At 38.1% G+C, this 13,153-nt stretch overlaps 1 protein-coding gene across 2 annotated transcripts in view; it reads left to right on the top strand.

The window, feature by feature from the left end:
• FAM155A (family with sequence similarity 155 member A) overlaps nt 1-13,153 on the top strand; it is a 607,234-nt gene that overhangs the window by 560,344 nt on the left and 33,737 nt on the right. For both annotated transcript variants that reach the window (XM_028527079.2, XM_028527077.2), the window contains exon 2: nt 11,916-12,087. In XM_028527079.2, coding sequence (XP_028382880.1) covers nt 11,916-12,087 — 172 coding nt within the window. The remainder of the gene's footprint in view (nt 1-11,915; nt 12,088-13,153) is intronic.

Below are 13,153 nucleotides of genomic sequence, written 5' to 3'. Positions count from 1 at the left end.
AGTTCATCAAAGGAAATGAATATCCTTAGTTTCTAGGTTTTATTTTATTTTAAGATTTTATTTATTTAATTTTAGAGAGATGGGAAGTGAGGGAGAAAAAGAGGGAGAGAAACATCAATGTGTGGTTGCCTCTTCCACACCACCTACTGGGGACCTGGCCCACAACTCAGGCATGTGCCCTGGACTGGGAATCAAACTGGTGACCCTTTGGTTCATGGGTTGGCACTCAATCCACTGAGTCACACCAACCAAGGCCAGATTTTAAAAATAATAGTAATAATAAGTTGGTTAAGAAAATAATGCAACTAAATAGAACAAAAGGGATTCGCATAGGTCTGCTTCACTGACTGCGGCCATTCAGCTTCACCTTCAGCTTGTGTGCAGATGCACTCATTTATTTATCCAAGAAATAATAACTGCATCTTTCCAGAGGCCACATCCTCTGGTAGAGTATAAATTGATAAGTAAAGATATAGCAGGTTTTTGCCATCATTATGATTTTTGGTTTTTGTCTAGTTGGTTAGATAAAATTTATTAAAATTTGCATGTATAATGCAAGCAAGTGATCAGTCTTAAATGTCTGTGCAACACAAATTCACAGTGTACACAAATTTTTTCAGTACTTAAAAAGTTTACTCATGGACACAAACAATAGTGTGGTGGTTACCAGACAGAGGGTTTTGGGGTGCCAGGGCTAATATATGGTGATAGAAGATGGTTTGACTTTGGTGGTAGACACACAGTGCAATATACAGATCTTGTATCACAAAGTGTATATTTAAAACCTACACGACCCTATTAACCAGTGTCATTCCAATAAATTTAATTTGTAAAGTTTACAATTTCTTTTTAACTTTCCAGGCTTCTCATAAGCAGTGTATAAACACCCAGTGCATATACAAGATGACCCTTTGGAGTGTGACAAGAAAATATTAAAGTTTTATCATTTATCATTTATCCTATTCTTTGCAATAACTTATGTTTAGTATATGTTTTATAATGTGCACATGATACAATAGTTCATGTATATGCTTTATAAATAGGCATTTATATAAGGGAAATATGCTAAAATTTTAAATGGATGGAGTCAAAATATTAGCAAGTATTTCTTACAAGACATACAACTGAGTGTCGGGTGCGTATAATTTAATAGTTGAATAAATGTTGACATGAGAAATAAGCAGCCAGACTGAGGGAGAAAAGGAGAGAAAGAGGAGAGGGGGAAAAGGGGAGGGGGAAAAGAAAATGGAAGGAGGTGGGTGAGAGTAGGGGAGAGAGAGAGGAAGGAGAGAGAGAGGGGGAGGGTGGAGAGAGAGAGGGGGAGAGTGGAGAGAGAGGGAGGAGAGAATTCAAGACCTAGACTAGAAACAGAAGCTTCAGAATTGGTGGTGACTGTTAGTTCTAGTGTTCTAGTGTCAGGCATTTTTTTTTTCAGACATAATTCTGGTTCTTTCCTCATTAACAATAGTATTCCTCATGTCACCAATGTTGGGCTTTTAAGTACTTCTTAATAAGTGCTTAAACATTGTGATCTTTTGCTGAATTTAAAATCTTTCACTATAGATAGTAAAATGCATAGTAATTGCTGAAATATCTTATTTAGACAGAAAACAGATTATGAAGTGTCCAAAATGTTTGAAGTCTCCAAAGCTTATGCCTAGAAGAGATTTTTCTAGCAACCCAAGAAGCAGTATTTGTTTACACTAGTCTGTCCATGGTGTATAATGAAACACATTTTGATGTGGGTTGGGGGTGCAGGTTAAAATGACCTGAATTAGCCTGGCTTTGCTATGTTCTGCTGTGTGAATTTGCTAAAATTCTAAAATGGCTGAAATTTCTGAGTTAGTTTTCACCTTTCTAAAATTGGAATAATCATACTTACTTTACATAGATAATGTATTGAAGATAACTAACAGAATAAATTAGTATGGTAAATATTTAATGATCTGCTTCCTTCTTTCCCATCTTCCTCCCACCATTTGCCCTCTTTCTTGTCTTTCCTGTATCCCAGGCACACTGACCTCCACTCCATTCCTGTCTTTGACATGCCATGTCAGTCTTTTTCATGGACCGCCCTTCTGCTCTCCAGAAAACCCCTCCCCCCTCAGTTATCACTGATTTCTGATTTCTCCAAACCATAGTGCCCTGATAGTAACAGACCTCTGAGCACATCTCGCCTTGTCTCCTTCAATTTGAAGATACTATTTTTGATGCCAGGAAAGATACCTTAGAGTGAAATGTTTAACCTGTCCTCCATTCCTGCTCCTAAGAGTACTTTTCTACTGTCAGGCCCAGAGCTAGCTCTTAGTAAATAATTTTGGATTAACAGATAGATTGGATGATACCTTTGAAGCTAATGTTCATAGAAATCAATTAGCTTCTTCTGTTTCATGGCAACAGGCTACAACTCTGCATTTTAGTTAGAATTTTGAAGTGTTCAGTCCATGACTTTTTAAAGCTATATATTCCAATGAGACCACTGGCATTTTTCTGACAGTCAGTGCAGAGCAAGTTTAAATAAATAGCATGTTTCTGGAGCCATGTGTCATGTGATACTGCTGCCTTCCCACTGCACTGGTTTGCTCATTGTCTACAAAACGAGTTATCACCTTACCCTGTGCCTGCTTCTTGCAAGCAGGACACGTTAGGATAAAGCAGAAAACTGTAATGATAGGATGGTATTAACCACCAGTTGTTGAGCATTGACCCCCATGATTATAAAACCAGAAATGCTCACATACATGGGAAACAAAGAATTCAACCAAAGCTTATTCAACCAAAGGGCAGCAGCACCTTCTTTGATCAAAGATACATTATTATTGTTTTAATTGAAAACTCTTATGAATCTGATATTGGTGAAATAGGGTTGCAGAAATGTCCTAACAATATTGTAAATAAGTAGAAAACTTAGATATATACCCAAAGTATTTTATATTCTATTTCTATAAGGTGTACAGCTATGTAAAGTTATGAGGTTGTTAGGTAACTAACTTTAGTATTTAAAATTTTCTGTATTTTACTTTGGAGTCTATAACAAAGCTATGAATTAACTTTTTTAGATAGTTTTTGTATGTTTATGAAGTGAGGCTATAACTGCCTCACTTCATAAGTCCCATCATAGTTAGGCTTATGAAAAAAATGAATACATCTGCAGTTTTCAGTGATTTTACTGATTACTTATTATAGTTCTACTAAATGTATTGGTAGTTTCTAAATATTTATTCTAGATTTTGGATTCTAACACTCATTCATTTATTAATTATCAAGTGCTCCATGGATTCCTATATTAGTCCTACAAAAGAAGGAAAATATCATATATATATTCACCTCTTTTCATGGGGAATATAGTATAGCTTTATATGCTTTTAAAAAATATATCTTATGATTATGCTATTACAGTGATCCCATTTTTCCCCCTTATTCCCCACCACCTTGCACTCTCCTCTCCCCACATCCCCCCCGATTAGTTCATGTCCATGGGTTGTACATATGAGATCTTTGGCTTTTCCATTTCCTATACTATTCTTAACCTCCCCCTGTCTATTTTGTACCTATTATCTACGACTCATATTCTCTACACCTTTTCTCTATTCTCCCCCTTTCCCCTCTCCTTCCCCTCTGATAACCCTCCATGTGATCTCCATTTCTGTTATTCTGTTCCTGTTCTACTTGTTTGCTTAGTTTGGTTTTGTTTTTTAGGTTCAGTTGTTGATAGTTGTGAGTTTGTTGTCATTTTACTGTTCAGTTTTGATCTTCTTTTTCTTAGTGAAGTCCCTTTAACATTTCATGTAATAAGTATTTGCTGATGATGAACTCCTTTAACTCTACCTTATCTGGGAAGTACTTTATTTGCTCTTACATTCTAAATGAAAACTTTGCTGGATAGAGTAATCTTGGAAGTAGGTCCTTGACTTTCATGACTTGGAATACTTCTTTCCAGCCCCTTCTTGCCTTCAAGATTTCTTTTGAGAAATCAGCTGACAGTCTTACAGGCACTCCTTTGTAGGTCACTGTCTCCTTTTCTCTTGCTGTTTTTAAGATTCTTTCCTTGTCTTCAATCTTGGATAATGTAATTATGATGTGCCTTGGTAAGTGCTTCCTTAAGTCCAACTTTTTTTTGGACTTTCTGAGCTTCTGGACTTCCTGAAAGTCTATTTCCTTTGTCAGATTAGGGAAGTTCTCATTCATTATTTCTTCAAATCAATTTTTAATGTCTTGCTCTTCATCTTCTCCTTCTGGCATCCCTATGGTTCAGATGTTGGAACATTTAAAGTTGTCTCAGAGGTTCCTAAGCCTCTCCTCCTTTTTTGAATTCTTATTTCTTCCTTCTGCTCCAAACCATTGATATGAGTCTCAGTTTCCTTCAATCACTGTTGGTTTCCTGTACATTTTCCTTTATTCCACTTTTCATAGCCTTCACTTTTTCCTCTATTTTGCAAACACACTCCACCATTTCTGTGAGCATCTTGATTAGCAGTGTTTTGAACTGTGCATCTGATAGGTTGGCTATTTCTTCATCGCTCAGTTGTATTTTTTCTGGAGCTTTGATCTGTTCTTTCATTTGGACTATTTTTTTTGGTCTTGTCACAGCTGTTACACTGAAAGGGGTAAAGCCATAGGTATTTGCCAGGGTCAGGCAACCCACATCCTGAATTGTGCTGCTATATGTTGGGGAGGGTTCTGAAAGGGAACAATGGCACTTGCTAAGCTCTCTACCAGCTTTCAGTTGACTCTCAGTCACTTCCTCCTCTACTCACAAGCAAACTGGGCCCTTCTGGTGCTGATTCCCAGGTGAGTGATCTTGTGTACATTCTAGAACCCTGTGGATCTCTCCAGCAAACTCTCCTGTGAGGCTGGGAGTTTCTCCTGCCACCTCAACCCCCACAGGTTTTTTCATTCAGCGGTTTTGGGGCTTTATGTCCCCACACTGGAACCGTGGATTGTGCAGTCTGTCTTGCTCCCTAGTTGTTCCTCCTGGATTATCTGCATGCAAATGTGGGACCTCCTGGTCCTCCAGCTACCACCTTGCTGTGAGCCCTCTGTACCCTAGCTGTCTGTCCCCACCCCTCCTACAGGTCTGGATGAATGTTTCTTCTTTAACTCCTTGGTTGTTGTACTTCCACATAGTTTGGTTTTCTGGCAGTTCTGATTATTTTTTGTTTTTAAATTTGTTGTTGTCCTTCTTTTGGTTGTGTGTGGAAGTATAGTGTATCTACCTACACCTCCATCTTGGCCAGAAGGGCTATAGCTCTATATGCTTAACACCAGTTTCATATTTCTTACCTACAGGTTCACTTGTCTTTCTTCACTAATTTGCCACTTTTAAAACATTTTTAACATACTGAACTTGCTTACAGTATAGAGTTCAAAACCAAATTTATATTGAAGCACTCACATGATGCCTTTTAAAAAAGATATAAATTCTAATAGGATCACTGGCACTTTTATGATAATTAACGCAGACCAGGTTAAATTTACAGTGGGTTTAGAGGACCATGGACTTGTATTACTACTGCATGTGAAGGCATTGATTGGCTGATTGTCTATAAAAGGAGATTTCATTGATTTCTGTCCCTTTCTTACTTTAGAAAAAGCCCTTGAGATAGAGCAGTCATGTCCACCCATGGCTGACACTCAGAAATGCCATGGAAGACCTACCACCAGCAGAGCCACTACCATCTTTGCCTTAACAAGAGAACCCAAAGAAGGTAGCTCATTAAAAGATATCTTTCTTTATGCCAAAAAAAAATCTTTTAGTGATTATTAGTGATTAGTAATCATAACCACTAATCATTTAGTAACAGTGAGCTTAATTCACCTATTACTATAACTTTTAATATTCATTACTGGATGTACAATAGAACTCTTTTGGAAAGGTATGAGTTAGTGTCTTCTGTCTACCAGACAACTTCTGCCATAACCTCAGCCCATGAAGCTTGTCCATTTCAAACAATAAGTTCAGAATAAATTCTGTCCTCTGAAGCTCTTCAGGCCTTCCATGAGCTCTGTGCCTTAAAGCACATCCTGTCTCCTCTCCACAGAAACTTTTCTCTGCTTACAACCAAACCTCACATTGTGTCTCATAACCTAAACCAACCACAGCATCTGTTTATAAAAAGGGGTTCAATTCACGATGTTTTTAAATTTTTATTTCTAAATAAAAAATAAAAATCTTAAAGGATTTATTTGGCTTTCAATAAAAAAAGTTAGTTAATCATTCCAAAACAGGATTCATAGGGCTTAAGATCTTGGAAGCTCATCAAGGCTCATTGTTTGCATCTCTCTGCAGCATCGCAGAGTCAGGTGGACTAGCTCATACTAACCAAATAACAGAACAATGCTATGCAAACCAGAAAGCCATGGTGCAAATTTCAAATAGCAAATTTCTCCCAGGTACACCAGGGTTCTGGGAACATAAAAATGTACAAGACCCCTTTACAGGAGCCTGGAAGGGGCAGTAGATGAGGACAGTATTGCAGCACTTAGTGTAAGTTCATAAGAAGAGTCCATTTCAGAGTCTCAAGAGCAGTGTTACAGAAGAGGTGACATAAGATGGATGGGAATCAACCAGGCTAAGTGATTTGTAAAGGAGGTGGAAAGAAGACGATGAGTTCAGGGCCATGGATGACATGGCACATTTAGTACCTGCACATCACTCTACATGGCCAGAGCACACAGTGTAAGGATGGGAGTAGAGGGAACTGAAGCTGGAGTGCTAAGGGCAAAGTTGCAAAGCTCTGAGTTGGTTAAGGAGTTTGAATTTTTCATGAGTGTGTGGAGAGGCCCTGGGTGATTTAAGTGAAGTAGTGACATATCACATTAATTTTACAAATCTTCTCTAACTGCAGTGTAGAGAACAACATGGAGGAATTTGTTACTGAAGGCAACAAAGCAGGCCCGTGGATACATCCATGCAGTCATCCAGATGAGCAATGGTAATGGCTGGAATGATGATAATGTGGATAGAAATCAAGAGAGCTGAACAGGTATTAGAGACACTTCCGAAGAAGGCTCATGGGACTTGCTGATGAAAGAGTTGGGGGAGAGAGCAGAAGGAGGTATTGAGTTTGACTCCCAGATTCCTCGCATCTTGCTTCTTCCTGAAGAGAAGATGCTTGACTTCCACTCTGGACATGTAGAGATTGAGATGTTAAAGAGTGTTGATACAGAGACATCTAGGAGATGGTTTACAGATAAATAAGATGACAAAGGAAGACAGGAGATATGCATTGGCAATACAGATTTAGGTTTCACTATATCAAAGACAATAATTGAATCATGAAAGCAGATGATAGCCTGGAAAGAATGTGTAGAGGAAAGTTTAGAACAGAAGCCTAAGGGATACCAACATTTGGGGGAATAGCAGTGGGAACAAACAAACAACAATAACAATACAATAACAAATGAAGACTGATAAGAACAGCCAAAAAGTAAGAGGAAAACCAGGATAAATTTCAGAGAATTTCATCAACAGTGTTCAATGTTGCCAAGAAGTCAAATAAGAAAACAACCATTTGGAGCAGCTGGGTTTATTATTAGAGAGGCCAAGTTGCTTAGAAAGAACAGTTTCTGTGCAACAAACAGTTCAGGCTGACCCCAGCTCATAGTGAGATGAGGAAGGAGATGGAGATGAAAGAAGGGAGACATTGAGCATGTACAATACAAGACATGCATTAATGACAGAAAAGAAGGAAAGAAGAAACTAAAGTGTCTTTGTATTGTTTGGGTAGTGCTAGAGACACACTGACAAGTTTCTCTAGTTTCCCTTCTTTTTAAGCCTCACACAGATCATCTTTGGATGGGACCATCCTATATTCAAGAAAGCTCTACAGAGTTGATTTATATTCTTGTCATCTTTATTGTTATGTAGTCTTTGGACCTCTAAGATACCACCTCTCACCTGTAGGTGGGCCTGAACAGGCCTTGACCCTTTTCAAAATGATTCCTCCTCCTATATGGATTGAGCCTGGGGCTATACCATGGTATTGAGATGGTTTGAGTGGACTTGAACATACAGCGCAGCTCTAAGAAGCTAGGGGAGTTCTGAAGTTCAGAGGGATAGACCAAGTGTTATAACAGGACCCAACAAGTGGGCCATCAACAGAAAATTGGAATACATTGCATTTTATTTAAAAAATGGAGCCAAGACATGACTCTGGAGGACAGGTTGTGCTGACATTTTTGTTGGGTCAAGGAGCCTTGTTCTCACCATACTGTTCATTTCTTAATATCCTTCCATTGGTGACTTGGTCCATTCTTAGGCAGGGTGTTTGTATTCTCATTTTTATCTTAGAATATCAGTATTTCCAATTTCTGGTTGTAATGTACTTTAACCAGATGCTGACTCAGGTATAGAAGAAAGAAGACACTCAGATAAATGAATGTGAAAATTTATTTAGACTTTTACCTCCACTTATAATTGTAACAACATGTGTTATGCATCAGAAAGCCTTAGCCTGAGGCAGTTGCTATAGCAGACTATTGCTTACATAACCAATTATCTCAACCCCACACATTCAGAGCTCAGGCCACTAACACATTAGAGCTGACAGAAAAAGATCCCATAAAAATGTATCAACACATATTATAAATGTAAAAAAGTCGGCCTTTACTAATACTTGGAGGAAAAGGGAAATCAACCTTCTAATATGAAGATGACAACCATTTTCCATACATAACATTTTTCTTAATAATAAAAAATTGTAACTGGCAAGATTTTTTCTTCAGCAGACTAATGTACATTCTCAATATAAAACTCCTACATAGCACTAAAACATAGATACAGGTTTTGAGGTGGGAGGCAAATAGATTTAAAATAAATGAAAATCCAAGCCTCTACTGGAAAAATATCAGAACCAAGAGAGGCAATGAGAACCTGACACAATACATACTGAAGGTCACTTATGCTGACAGTCCTAGCCACGATTATGCAGGGCCCCAGGATGACTTCTAATGAACAAAGTCATCACTATTTAACACATAAAGCAATCCCTTCCAGAGCCCACAGCTTAACATTGCTTCCAAAAGTCGGGAGCAAAGAACCCTCCCTCTCTATTCTTCTGAAATTTCCAACTCGACCATGTTTATTCCATTACAATCCAAACTTGGCTGAACACCGAAAATTATCTTTTAAAAAATCAGCCTTCATTGAGAGCCTGGAAATGAGATCAGTAGGCCACAGGTCATTTGGATTACCCCTCCTCTCTTCATCCTTTGCTGTCCTCACCCACACCTTCAAATGAGTACAGAGAATACCCAGAAGTCAGCCCAAGGGCCAAGCAGGGGGTGGGGGTGGCTCATACAGTCCACTATGCAGAAATGCAAGGGACATTTCAAAGTACAGCCTGAAATGAAGCAGCTTGCGAAAAGAAAGAGGTGGGGGTATATTAGGAATGAATAGTACTCAGATGATGCCTTCCAAATGGTGTGGTACATTGTTAAAACAATGGCCTGGATGTGAGGGATTTGAGGTTGCCATCAACTGCAGTCTTTCTAGTTTCCAATTCCCACTTTAACATGATAAACTCACATAAGCAATCTCTAGGACCTTTCCACTCTAGAACATTATGTCTTGGTGACTCCAGAGCTTCAGACTTTTTGCCTATGCATCCTCTCAGAGAAGTTCCAGTTGCAGGAGTTCCCAATGAAAATGTGTTCATCAACTGTGGAGACCTGAATTCCATTTGTTTGTTGCTGTAATCACTCTGTAACTCTTTTTTCACTTGTAAAATATTTTTCAAACACATCTGAAGGATTTTATGAGGGCATATAACAAATGAGAAAATTCTTTAAGAAACAAGGGACAATTTCCTGTCTTTATCTTCTAATTTCACATTTGAAAAGCTATTGGCATCACCATGTAGCAGCAATTCCCTCAGATATCGAAGACAACAGTAAGCACCTCATTTTTTTTTCTGCCTATGAAGTTTTCCCTGATCACTTTCAGACACATTGCAACCCTGAAATAAACATTTTATAAACTATTTAAACTCAAATGAGGAATACTCTATTGCATTTCAAAAGTCTAGGACTTGCATCAAAAGAATTGATGATGCAGTGAAGTCTGGCCAGAGAGGTTGTTGTAGCCCCATGGTAGGTCCAGAATGCTGCCGGTGGCTCTGCAAATCACAGTGCCTTTCTTCATGACTATTACCTGACCTTGATGACTTGTTGTTTTTTTTTTAAGTAAAGTATCTACAAAAGGAAATATAGCTAACATAGCATTTAAGGATCCAGAATAGAAATGGACCTGTTCCAACTGGGCAATGTTAAGGAGACTGATTAAAAAAAAAAGATGTGTGTATACCCCATCATCTGTGAGAGAGGTTATTGAGATTGTTTTTTAAGATAGTTCACAGGTGACTTCATAGTCAGAAAGCATTTTAATTGTAATAAATACACAAAAATCAACTGGGAAGAGAAATGGAGAGCAGGCTGCCCCATAAAAAGTACATACATGTAATTTTCTGGAATAACACAGGGCCATTTCCTAAGAGAAAAAAGATGACTCTAATCTTTACAATCCCAGAAATGCTCAGAATGTAAGCTTACATTTAATGGAACTTTGTTATTGTTAGAACTGTATACATAAACATGCTCAACTTCCTCTAGTACTTAAAAATGGAAATCTGAAACATGAACCACAAATTAGACACTGGCCAACTATTCTTAGATTACAGCTCAGTCTGTATCATAAATGTCACATATCATATTACATATTATGTCATATTGCACAAATACCAATGATATTTTGAAAAACATCTCCAACTTTCCTAAGGTACAGTTAATAACCCATGGCATTTTTACTTTATTTTTCATCTTTATTGACTTTGTTGGAGTGACACTGGTTACACAAAGTATACAGGCTTCAGGTGCACAGTTCTATGTCACATCATCTGCGCACTGCATTGTGTTTTCACCCCCCAAGTCAAGTCTTCTTCCATCGCCACTTATCCTCCCTTTATCCTCTTCTACCTCCATTCACTCCCTCCCCCTGGCAAGCTCCATAGTGTTGTCAGTGTCCATGAGTTTTGTCATCTCTTTTCTTTCTCTTTTTTTGCTCAATCCCTCCACCTGGGAACTTTTGTCATTGTTTTACTTGAATTTATGTTAAGCTTATTTCCTTATATTAGAAAAGAGTATTTGTTCAATACTTATTTTCTTAAATGCCTATCAAGAGCAAAGAGAGAAATTAAGTCATAATCATTTCACATTTTATTAAATTAAATAAACACTTAACAAATATTCATGTGGATCACACAGTATCTCAAAGGCCTAATTTGTGGTTCTGATGAGGTTTCCTTCCTGAAGCGATAACCACATCACAGCATGTCATGGGTAACCTAGGTTGGGTGTTTCCGGACTTGCGGAGGATGAGATATTTAATGCGTTTGATGTGAGTCATAAATGTAAATATCCACTGCTACTGGTTCTGTGCTTCTGGATCCTCTGTGCCGTCATTGTAGAGGACTCAGCGCCACCTAGTGCCCACTGGAAGCACAGCTGGAGCAAATGCATGATCAGAGAACCAACTCATACTGCAGTAAATAACTAAGGTGTATCGGCACAGTCCATTATTTCCTTTACTTTCTGCACTACTACATTTTGAAAACTTCGAATCCTGCATAACTCCACTGTTTTTCAAGTGAGCTACATCAAGTTGAACGCCATATAACCTTTTGTAATCTCTTAAGGGGTTAATCCCATGTTTTGCTCTATCTCAGACTTGTGTTGCTACGTTTTTATCACTTGCAGCTGACATTATGTAAATACGTGTGCAAAATGAGAGTTTTCTTATGATCCACTTGAAATTACAGCATGCTTCTCACAGTACAGCATGTTCTTCATTAGAGTCAGAACTGTTGTCATTCCTCCCTATTTTTGATCCTTCTATTTTTCTTTTTTTTTTTTTTCAGATTGTCTACAAAGCCTGGCTGTGTTCCCAGTACTTTGAAGTCGCACAGTTTAACTGCAGAAAGACAATTCCTTGCAAGCAATACTGTTTGGAGGTTCAGACGAGGTGTCCGTTTATATTGCCCGACAATGACGAAGTCATCTACGGGGGACTCTCCAGTTTCATCTGCACAGGTACAGTGTACCCTGCAGAGGCAGGGGTTTGTCACCCAGCCTCTGATGGTGACTTTGCTTTCTTGTGCGATGTCTGTTTGCTTTGTGGCTTCCTTCCACTGACGTAACCTTGAATATATGGCTGGTAGTTTTCCATGCTTTCCTTCGTAGAGCCCTGAAGGGACTTGACTTAGAAATGCCACATTATCTATAGCCTACTTGTGACCACAGTTATTAACTTTGTAAAAGGATAATTCTGAGGGTGAAATGTCAGCAGTCATTAGATATGCTTCAATTTGACTCAGAGTAGGTTGGGTTCCATCTACATTTCCTTTGTATTACCTGAGACTACTAGACCACAACCTCAAATGAAGGGTAGGAACAGATGATGTGATAAGGCCAGAAAAAGTTTTTTTCAAATTGGTGAAAAGTTTATATCTCACATCTGTTTCCTGAGAAGTGTTATCTTAAATAAGCATCCAGAGCATAAAGAAGTGTCCACGTAAGTTATTTGTGTTTATATGTGCATTTTTGTATTAGAGCCACACAGTAAAGGCCAGATATAATTTTATCTTATATTTCTAATTAAGTGTTTACATGTTTCAGAAAATGATTCCAACTGGACAACATATCAAAATCAACATTCAAATTCCAGATATTTTATAATTATTACATAATTTAGACACAGAATAAATTGTAAAGGATAGAGTAGTAGCTTCTGTTTTGAAATCGGTGGTGAGCAGACAAATAGAGCAAAACACTTTGCCTGGCATGTGATCTTCCAAGTTGCTGTGCCCTGTCTTCTTGGGGAAAAGGTGCTGTGCAATATCTTTGTAACTAGATGCTTAAATGGTACCATGTTTTTGTTTCAAGCATTAGGAATAAAGTGCACTGTTACAAGTCTTGAGAAACATGAAACCCATCTTTTTATATGACTTTGTGAAACCCCTCTGAGACAGAGTTGACATATTGAGATGCTCAACATGAGAATATGCCAAATTATTTCTAGATCACTGTTTACATGTCTGTCTATTAACCATTCTGTGATAAGCTATCAAGAAATAGCCCACCAAAGTTCTCCAGTAAG

This window comes from Phyllostomus discolor, chromosome 11 (assembly GCF_004126475.2).
Source record: "Phyllostomus discolor isolate MPI-MPIP mPhyDis1 chromosome 11, mPhyDis1.pri.v3, whole genome shotgun sequence".
NCBI lineage: Eukaryota > Metazoa > Chordata > Mammalia > Chiroptera > Phyllostomidae > Phyllostomus > Phyllostomus discolor.
The sequence above is the reverse complement of the archived record's forward strand: the minus strand, read 5'-3'. Positions and strand labels throughout refer to the sequence as shown.